Here is an 11209-nt window from a genome sequence, read left to right on the forward strand (position 1 = left end):
GGATCTGCAAAGAGGGACCCTGCCGCAAGTGGTTGCCGTGCCTGCAGGGAGATTTCTGTGCAGCAGGGCCCCCAGCCCTTTTGGAACTTGGCACATGTAGAGGTTTGAGAAACTGCTGTGGGCACCACGGTGAAGTGGCAGCTGTGGAGGATGCAGCTAGCGTGTGTTGGTTGGCATGCAGGCCTGGGTGGTGACAATAGGTTGTAGGAGAGAAACAGCAAGGTTCGCAGCTGGGAGGCAGGGGTAAGTTGCATGGCAAAGGGACAGAGGAATGAGAAAGCTGTAACAATCAGCTGCCCCTGAGTCCCCACCTCCCAGTGGCTGGCAGGGTGCACCTGCCCATCCTGTTTCCCAGACTCCTCAAATCCCAGGACCAGACACTGGATTCAGCACACAACAAGCCAAGCCTGAGGAAACTAGATTTATTAAAAAGACATTAGACAATATAGGGTTGGAAGGTCTTAAAACCTCATCAACACAACACACAGTACAATGAGGGTAGGGAAGGGAACAGGGAATTGGAGAACCTGGACTCACACTGGTTAGCTTCTCACAAAACCCCAGGCCAGGTGGCCTCCTTGGACTGAAAAATAACAAAGCTAGCTATTCCTAGCACTGATACAATATAAAATACCCAGTGTAGCCTTCTTCCAGGTAGAAGAGTAGTGTTTCTTGGCAGAACCTCCGGCAGCAACAGAAAAGCTCTCCTCAAAGAGGAACGCGGATCTGTCTCAGCTTCCTGCTTTTATCCAGTTAGATCAAACAGATGACTCATGGGGTGACATCTCCTGACAGTACCCAGGTGAGAATCATATACCCTTCAGGCCTACAATCTCTGGCCTTGCGGGCAGGGATGTAAATTTCTGTCCTTGAAAATAATTTAGGAATTTGCCTTCCTATCCTGCAGCTTTGACCCTGGTTTTCCTTGATTCACTCCTGGCTGAGAGGGCTGGGTCTCCATGTCCAGGGTTCATCCTTCCATCCCTGAGGAACCAGTAGCTGGTTCTCCATTACAAGAGTGTGGGGCTAAGGTTAAGTGGCTAGGAAAAAAAGAGAAAAAAAAAGAACAGGGTTAGGGGCTATGAAGAGAAAGAAGAAAGCTAGATGGAGAACTGAGAAAAATAGTGATTAAGTGGAGAGAAAAAGCAAGGCTTTATATAATTGATAGTTGTGTTTTAAATACACATCTGTGTATGTGTATTTAAACAAGGATAAAATACTAATATTAATAATTGCCAGACAGAGAGAAGTTAAATGTTAAAAAAATGCCCAGTTCTTGAAACAAGCTCAAATGCTAGCCTGACAGTCCTCTGCTACATCATTTGGTCATTAGTTGACTTCTTAAGTTTTTAAAACAACATTTCCATCTTTCACACATGCACATGAACAACAGAAAAGAAGTCCAAAAGTGCCTTAAGAAGCATGTGTAAAATTCATTTTATGTTGAGTAGGCAATATCCAAGGCATCTTGTCTGTCAATGGGATCCTACATTGGGGCAACAAGGAGCCAGTGGTTCTTAAAAAAAAGCCCAGAACAAACAGAAATGCCCATTTCTGAAAGGGGGCAGATCAGTGGCACTTGCAGAAGGAAACTGCCGACCTGTCTCAGTGTAGAAACATGCGTTTCCATTTGTGTCGGTGTTGATTTTTGAACCACCAACTTCCGGTTGCCTCCTGATCTTAGAACTTTTGCTCCTTGAGCTTGAAAATAAATCCATTCTTTACATTGCACTCCTTGATCTTGGTGTGTGCTAATTGTTTGTCAGATAGTGATGACTGCAGTTATGTAAGTCCATCATTAAGTCTGAGGCAAGTGAAATAACATATTCTTTTCCCCTTCGGGACAACACGAGTAGAAGATGTAGAATGTATTCTGCTATGCATCTGTTCACAGTTCTTCAGGCTTTGATACAGGATTCTTCTGGGTGGACCAGTCAAAATATATTGTGCCCTTTCATTTTCTCATCCTGACAGATTTTGGGGGGAAAAGATGCAAGAAATGCTGGCTAAACATGGGGGAGCACAAGTGGAAGATAACATTGTCTTGATCCCCTCATGGAAAAATTCTGTGAATGAGCCAGGGCAGTTGGCCAGAAACGGCCTTATCTGGAAGCACCCACAGATTACCCATTTACACCTGATTCTGACTATAGACTGTATACAAAACTGGTATACCAAATGAATTTATTGAAGTTTGCTTTTACACTGTATTACAATTTCCCAGCTGTAAGCATGATATCCTCTAGTTCTGTCTCTGAAAAATTTAAGCTATCAGAAAGGTAAAAAAATATTGAAAAAGTAGTAGTATTTAATCTCCTCCAGTTATCTCATCCTTTTACAGGAAATTGTGATTATTCAAAACTTGTTAGTTACTTTTCCACACAAGATACAGATTATTTTGGTTTTTTGGGGTTCTTTTCAATAGTTCAGTAACTCCTTGCATTCAAATAGATGGAGGTATACACGTCAGCTGGATCCTGGAGTTATCTTGCTCAGGATCTCAATAAATTGAGATTATTGAGATTTAGAGATTATTGATTATTACTCAAGTATGCCCAGACTCAAGAAATTTGCAGATAGGATCAATTTTCTGGCAAGAGAAAGAAGATGATCGGTTTACAAACAATGAATAATCTTTTTTTCTTTTTTCTTCCCAGCTAGTATTGCCAGAATATTCAATCCATAGCCTTTTCTGTATAATGTTTCTGTGTGCTCAAGAATGGCTGACTCTTGGCTTAAACATCCCACTGCTTTTCTATCATTTCTGGAGGTAAGTCATAATCCTCATAATCATGAAGTTGCCAACTCTTCCCTCCCCTCCCCAACAGATATTTTGTGCTGTCACCAACTGCAGCAGAGGAGCTACATTCACAAAATATGACAAGCAGTGTCACATACTTACTGTGGTTTGTTGTTCTTTGCCATGCTCTATCTGACAAATGATTAAATGGTTTCTACTTGGTCATGGTTTCCATCCTTCCAGTCCTTTCAGTGTTGGCATGTTTCCCATCAGCCACCATGCCTGAAATTCAATTCCAAGGTGCATCATTCCTCTTCTTCATTCACACATAGAAGCTGGATGGCTGAAGCAACTCCAACAGTTGCCTCTTTTTCCAGGAGATGCTGTGGTCGTGGCCGTGGGAACCACAGTCCTGGGTTCAGAAAATGCAGTAAGCTATGATGGTATACAGAAACCGTAGAACAAACTGTTTTTTCTTATTGTTGTTTCTGAAGGCCAAATGTACCATGGTGAAGTAGCATGACTGTGTTCAGACAACACAACACACCAACAAGGGTAAATAAAAAAACAAAAACACAACTTGTGTTGTCTGTACCCAGCCAGGGAAAAATTCAGAAACAAGTGTTATTTTTTCTGTGTGAAGATGCAGGGAAAGAGAAAGCTAACTCTGTGAATTTCTACTTGTAATGAAGTTGCTGAAGTCACAGGTACTTTTCCAGAAGAAAAGCAGCACCCCTAGTTCCTGCAAATGTCATCAGAATGTGCTTTGATGTACTAGCTGTGGCATAGCACAGGGAAAGTTGCTTGAAGTGACCCTAAATGTAAATGTAATGGATTGCAGCTGCTACACTTTGCATTATAAAAATGGCAAGAGCATAAGACCTGCAAAGATCTTGCTTGCTAAATGTGTAGTGGCTCTGCAGACCATGGTGCATTAAACTCTGACAGGCAGTCATTTCCTTGCAGGATAGCAAAAGTCACAGTGAGGTGGAGAAAGTCTGGTCATCTGAGTTCATCAGTGGAGAGAAAGATTGGACTACTTCGGCCCAGCCTTTCACAGAATGTAGAAAACTTACAGGCAAACTTTGCTAGCAGACATACATTAATTAGAAAACAGTTCAGCTGTGCTCAAGAGCAGGTAGTGTCAGGGCTGCTTTATTAATTGCTAAAAGGCTGCTTCAAGAAGCCTGGCCCTACTATTAGCTGTAGTGAGGCAGATGCTGGAGGACAGGGTCTGTCATTCCTCTTGATCACTCTGCCTGCTCATTATTCCCGTACTGCTGCACTGCCACTTGGGTAATCACCATGCCTGCTTGTTTCTGGGCTGTCTGACCTGCCTCCTTTCAGTACATCAAAGACTGAGACTGAGACATGTCCATGGCCAAATGAGCAGCCAGCTCAGCCCATGCAGTGTAACAGGCATTGCGTGTGCACATGTGTTGCACCATTCACCTGGTATGCTCTGGATTGCAGCATTTGTTTGGGTGGGCAGCAAGCAGGTGCCAGGTAGAACGGTAAGAAGCTGCTGATGGGGTGTTAAAGGACAGCGTTATCTGTGCCATTTGCTTTGCCTTGCACTGCCTAAGTTAGCCTGCTTCCCTCTGCTTTCATGGAAGATATTGTCCCCAGGGCTCGAAGGATGGTTTAACATCCTTTTTTGCTTCATGGAACTGAGTCTGTGTGCAATACTATCCTGTCCATCTCAGGCAACAGAATGCCTCTGGCAAAGCCAGGCTTCACGTGGCAGGTAGTTTTTGTGAATCGGCTTCATGTATAGTCCCAGTGATTTCAGCCATACCAGTGCATCCTCTTCCTTTTCATAATTCACAGTAGCAAGTTTGAAATTGCCAGAGCTTCACAGAAACTGCTGGAATCACACTCACAGAACACCTTTTGCATGGTTGCATCTCAAGCAGCAGCCAAAATCTGGTTTGTATGTGTAAATTAGTCTTTCCTGTGAGTTGTTTCTGTTGTAAGGTTTTCCATCACTGTTGAGGTAATAATATGTTCAAGGAATGTTATGCAGGGGGAAAAAAAATCCAGGCAGATTTTGTAGGAACAATCCGGTATCCCAGGTGTGCATTTTTCTTGAAGTAGCTGCATGAGTTTTACTTTCTAATATTTTTCTACCTGAATTTCTCTATAGAGAGAAAAATAAAACCTCTGCATGCTGGGAATTGTGTAGAGAACTTTGTGTGACCTAAAATAGTGGGCAGCATTCATGAGGATATGTGGCTTGGTATAAGTTCAATCATAGAACTTCAGATCTCTCCAGGTATTTCCTTCTCTTTTGCAGGTACTTCCATTGCCCAGCAGACAGTACAGAGCTAGCATATGATCCTCCTGCAGTAATGAATGCAGATACCTTGAGCTACTGTCAAAGAGAGGCCTGGTGTAAACTTGCTTTCTATCTTCTCTCATTCTTCTACTATCTTTACTGGTAAGCTTGGTCTCATTTCCCCTGGGAAAACTGGCATAGTTGTTACAACAGCTTCCACCAACTCCTATAAATGTGTCTCACATCTCCCACCATCCTCATCAGGAGGTTATTTGCCATGCTGCCTAGGGATGGTGGGAGATGTAGGCTAATGCAGCTGGAAAGGATCAGGTGGGGAAGAGTGTCTTAGGTGTCACAGCAATTGCAGGTCCTTCAGTGTTATGGACTCACAGCTACTACAGTTGAAACCATTCTTGCAAAGAATAGGCAGCACGTGCTTTTTTTGTGGGGGCTGTCAGGTTTGTTAGGCAAGGTTCCTCTGCTCCATCACTAATCTGGTTTGGTAAACTAGGTAAACCACTCAAGTCGCATCCGAACCTGGCCCGGCTGGGTGGCTGGTATGGTTTCAAAGCAGCCTGCAAGCCTAGCACCCTTGTTATCCATGCCATCCACCCCACTTGCTGGTCCTGGAGGTCATGATAAGCTGTGCCTGAGAAGGGTAGGTAAGCAAATTTGGCAGTAGATGTGAGGGGGTTTATTAAAGAAATAACCCATGAGAGAGAATAAAAAGAGGATCTTGCGTGCCTGTGGAAAACCTTGCACTGAAGGTTCCTTTTTTGAGATGAAGAATTTATTTATTTATTGCATTTGTATGACATGTTGGGGAACAACAAAAGGGATTCTGTAGACATTTAAGATACTGGCTAATCTCTCTCACTGATTATTCTTTTAAATACAGCCCCCTTTCTTTTTCTCATTTACAAATAAAACTGATCCAAATAAATAACAAATAAAACTCATTTCATTAATTGCCTTTGTGTCGTACAAACTGATCCAGTGTGTACCAGTGTGGTATAGTGGTTAAGAGCATGAGACTGGGACTCAGGAGACCTGGGTCTTAGTCTCTGTTCTGCCATGGAGCCAAATGGGTGACTTTGGACCAGTCACATAACTCTCAGCCCAACCTACCTCACAGGGATGTTGTAGGGATAAGATTGAGGGGAGAATAAGCAGCTTTGAATTCTTTAAGAAAGAAAAAAGCAGGATATAAATCTAATAAATAAAAATGTGTTTGGCAACTATAAAATAGGTGATTCTGTGTATGACACTATACAAAGTCTCATCACAAGCACAGTGTAAAATGACTGCTCACATTCCAGAGATAATAAATCATGAAAGTCTGATATGCATATGAAAGCTATCAGCTTCCAGGATCTTTTTGTGTCAGAGGGTCCTCTACAAAGGGTGGGCAACATACAGCCTGTAGACCACATGTTTCCACTGCTCTCCATCAGAACAGTGATCAAAATGGGAGGAATTTGTGCTTTGCTTTGGTGGGAAACCACTACAGATGTTTAGAAGAGACAAATTTTACTTGAAAACAAGTTAGATTTTTCATTCTAAGCCCTCATAGTGGCTCTTTAGCAGCCACAGGGACTTCCAAGCTAAATTTGTCTGCTTGAAGATGCCATAGCAGCTTGATGCCAGATTTCACCCGCAAACACCTACTCACTACACCAAGCCTGCTGTGGCCATGTTGGTAGCAATGCACTCTGCGGCAGGACTGTGTGCGTGTGGAGAATTGCCCATTCCTGCTCTCGAACATACAGTGCTCTGCTTTTTATGGCGACGTGTGGCTGTGTTCCAGAAGGATAGATTTCGATTTTCTTAGTTGCAGACATGAGCACTGGTTGTCATGCACTAGCATTTCCTAGTGAAAGACCATGCTAATTTACTAATGCATTATATCAAATCCCCTTCTTTGAGATAACAGTCATTTATTTATTTGTCCAAATGTACCCTTTTTTAAGCAGTTCTGATCAGGGTACTGCTATTTATTTTCTGTTTATTTTCTTGGGCACATGTAGGATCCAGCCATTAAGGTAGCATTCTTTCAAATGCACTTTAAATGCACAGTGCTTCCAAAAAGCCACTTTAACCTCTTGGTCAGCTGCATTAGGTGTGCTACCAGTCCTTATACAGTATTTTGTGTTCCATAGATGGAAGAACACTGCTTGGGACCTGTGTCGATGTCCCATGACTTGGGGAACACAATTCCAGAGGGTGGATAAAAGCACCAAAATGTCTTTTGAAAACCACAAATGATTACATGATGTAAGGTGCCCTGACCCCTTTGTTTATGAGCAAAGTCAGTCTGAAAAGAGCAAAGTCTGTAAAAGAAAGAGCCAACTGATAGAAATTCAGGAGGGCATTTAAATGCAAGGAGAAGCAAATTCGGATGGGAGTTAACAGAAGGGCAGAGGAATCGCAGGGTTTTGAACTGGCAGGAGAGAACCAAAGCACCACGGATTTAGAGCCAAATGAGAGATGGTTGGTTTTAATAAACAGCTCTCTGCCTATCATATAGAAAGCAGTGGCCATGGTCAGCTTTTAACAGCAGGGGCAGGGGAGCACTTGCAGAGTGTGAATCTGTCCCACACCTTTCCCCACCGTAGGTGCTTTTCACCCCAGGCAGACTCTGATGCCAAAATACTGCTTGGCTTGGAGAAGAGCATGGGGGTGGGGCAGGGTTCTGCTCTCCTCATACCTGTTTTGCTGATGAACTAGAGTCACCAGTGGCTTGCCGCCTCCAAGGCTTGATGTGTTGCTGTGGCGAAAATTCTTGCTTAAACTAGTCTGAAGGTATATGAGGCAGTAACCTTGCTGTAGTTAAGCAGGTCTGAGTTAGAAAAATTCCTGGGAGGTAGACCTACATGAACTCCTCACATACAATTCTGACCTCTATGGTGGACTATAAAACATCTTTAAAATTACACAGGAAAAAAAATGGTCATGCCTAATTTGGCTATTACTGCAGCATTTCCTTAGATGGGTTCCACATGGCAGTATTCTCTAATTAGATGTACTTTTTAATGGATTCTACTGTATAATTATGTTTCCAGAATTACATCATATATGTTTTTCCCCAGAAAGATCTCTCTTTAATCTTGGTGTTTCTTGCATCCCAGGGGGGATGAAACAAATGAAGGTGCTTCATTTAAATAGAAATCCTGCTTATACTTCAGGGAATTGCTGGTAGAAATTTGAGAGATCAAACACAGTATTGTAGAAAGGGCTGTTTCATAGGGTCAGAGTCAGCAGGAATTCAAGTCCAGCTTAGAAGCTTGGGGGGAAGAAAGCTAGATATAATCTTGCATATTTCCAGCTATCCTTGTTAAATCCATCCTAATTTGAATATAATATGGAGAAGCAATGAAGGAGCATGTTACACAGGTTTAACAAGGAAGAAAAGTGGATTTCAGCATAAATGGTTGAGGGAAAGTAGTTAAGGAAATAAACGTGGCTCTGCATGTTTCAAAGAAATTTTTTCATATTCTATTTTTCCTTTATATTCAGCATGATTTATGCTTTAGTGAGCTCCTAATTCAAAGATACCATTAAAGTCTGGAAACAACAAAGGGGGCAGAATAAAGACAAGCCAGCCCACAGTGATGCTTGATACATAAAGCACAGCAAAGAGATGGAAGCTTTGAACCCAACAGCCATACAAGATGTAAAAGGAAAAAAAAAGAACTCTTCAGAAATTGCAGCTGACAGGAGGCATGGAGCAACCTGAAATGAAAGATGGCTGAGCAAACCTCTCTCTTATTTGTCTCTATTTTACAGCCTTTGGATTTCTGACTTCCCAGCATAAACTAACCAAATACATATTTATGAAGTTAAATGTAGCCACTTTTTATCTGCATGTGGTGGAGGAAAAGTTTTGTCATATTCTTTTAACACTGGACTGTAAGTCCTGGAACAAGAGAAATTGTTTCTTCACGCTTTCCTCAGAGAGATACTGTAAAAGAACATGGCTTCCTACCTATAGAAACTATGATTGAGACACTCAGAACACATTTAGAATGTACACAGTGCCATTCTCAGATACAGGACTTCTGTGTAGTTGGTTCTCTGGTGGTTTATATACCATGTTTCAATGTACATGTGGTACAGTAAAATAGGACTCCAGTGTGTTATATATGGTGGTACGTATATATTAGCCATCCTGCTGGAGGAAATACATACTAGTAGTACATATAAAGGAGGGTTATCATACCACCTACAATACAAGCTGTAAAGGACCACATTACTTCAGTCTACAGTTGTCATGATCCAGCTGAATCTGAAGTTAATGGGGCGGTTCAGTTTTTTGCCCATACAGTGAATGGTTGTTGTAGAACCTAGTAATAAATGAGAATTTTAAATTTCATCTGAGATACTACACGGACTAGGTTGGCAAAGCTGGGTTCCATATATGTATTGTGCATTGATAAACATGCGTTGCTCTCTCTTTATGCACAGATATTTTGTTGGTGTAAACATTAATGTTTTGAAGGCTGTAATCCTAGGCACTTTTACTGGGAAGCAAACCACATTGAAATCAGTGGAACTTGTTTCCTGTCCAGTATGTTTAGAGTTCCCCGTACATAATGGGTTCTGAAAAGCTTTTTGCACTTTGTTACTTTTTAAAAATAGCAGAAATAGTAATCTAAGGTATTATCCAAAGTGTCCACTGTTATCTTTATTGGCAAAAATCCATCATTACTGCGATTGATCAGAGAAGAGGGGCCAAAATGGGGCTTTTCTCCTTACTCTCTTACAACAGCTGGTTTATTTTCACCTGAAAATCCCAAAAGAGTGCATCCTTTCCTGGACTGAATGCACTGAAGTGAAGCCAGTGTGATTGTGGAAGTCTCCCCTCTCTCAAGAGAGCACCTGTGTGGAGGCACACTAACAATACAATCATTTGCATGTTTATTCAGAAATAAATCCCACTGAGATCAGTGAGTCCTCCAGGAAAGGGGTATATGATTGTGGCTTAAAGTGCCAATTCCTTCATAGTTTCTTAGGGATAAATGTCACTGAATTCAGGATTTCCCCATGCAAATTAAGATTTGCAGGCTTAAGATTGTGCTGCACTGTGCAGGTAAATATGAGTAGTGAGCCAGTCAATAGTGTTGTATGAGTCAAATTCAATCCATAGACTGCCCCTGCCTTGCCAAGTGGAGCATCAAAAATGCTTCTATAGGTTCGTCTAGGAATCAGCAAATAGTCCCTTTGTGGCACTGAAGATATATGTAGAAAGTAATTTGGCAGAAGATCTTTTTGTAAATGATTGAATATAATTGCACACACTGACTCGCACATTTAGACAATTAATGGATGCTGTAATCATCTCACCAAGATCCCTTTAAATCTTTCCACTTGACAAGAGTTCTGCATGTGCCAAAATCCATGGAGTTAACTTTTTTTTCCCCTTCCACAGCAAATCATCAAAAAGGTGGGTGACAACAAAGTAATGCTATGGGGAGTCACAGCTGCCACTTATGGTGCTCAAAGTGAGAATGCCAGTGTGTACTACATAAGTGCCATAAGGATGCATTTTTGCTTTCAGTTCCTTTGTCCAGTGAAAATTGGTGTAGCGCCTTTTTGGAGATGTTCAGTAATACAAATTTTAAAGAACATTTGGCATATCACATTGAACGCAGCTGCTGCATTGTTATGAAGTGCTTGCAAATGGGTGGAATTTTGGCTACAGATGTTATGCCAACAATATTGATGGAATCCAAGATTATTCACTATCTCAGCCTTCTTCAGCCTGCTATCCTTCAGATCATTTGAACTTCAATTCCCACCAGCCTCAGTCAGCGTGGATAAAAGTCAGGAATGTTGGAAGTGTAATCCAAACAAGGGAGAGCACCAGGAGTATCCAGGGCTGCTCTGGTTTGCAGAACTTTAAGGACTGAGCTTTGTCCACTATGTTTGTGAAACAAGACAATAACTGGGACAGCTTGTTTTCTGCTTAAAGCACAATTGTAATGTTTAATTAAAAATCCTGTTATTTTTAATGGGGTACAAATTCTGCCTGTGTGGCTTTTTGTGTAAATGAATGAATTAGTATCTGAATAATACTAACCAAGAGTAATACCAGGATGCTTACACGTGCATACACAATTCTCCATGACTTAGGCCGGAATCCTATATTCACTGACAGGAAGTAAGATCCACTGAACTTAATGAGACTTGCT

General features: G+C 41.7%; 1 protein-coding gene across 2 annotated transcripts in view; it reads left to right on the forward strand.

Moving 5' to 3' along the window:
• Positions 1-8598, forward strand: part of CNIH3 (cornichon family AMPA receptor auxiliary protein 3) — a 79355-nt gene extending 70757 nt beyond the window's left edge. For both annotated transcript variants that reach the window (XM_044448229.1, XM_044448237.1), the window contains 3 exons: positions 2658-2770; positions 5037-5180; positions 8535-8598. In XM_044448229.1, coding sequence (XP_044304164.1) covers positions 2658-2770; positions 5037-5180; positions 8535-8562 — 285 coding nt within the window. In that variant the 3' untranslated portion in view covers positions 8563-8598. The remainder of the gene's footprint in view (positions 1-2657; positions 2771-5036; positions 5181-8534) is intronic.
• The last annotated feature ends 2611 nt before the right edge of the window (positions 8599-11209 follow it).

This window comes from Varanus komodoensis, unplaced genomic scaffold (genome assembly GCF_004798865.1).
Source record: "Varanus komodoensis strain SLA01 unplaced genomic scaffold, ASM479886v1 scaffold1, whole genome shotgun sequence".
Taxonomy (NCBI): Eukaryota; Metazoa; Chordata; class Lepidosauria; order Squamata; family Varanidae; genus Varanus; species Varanus komodoensis.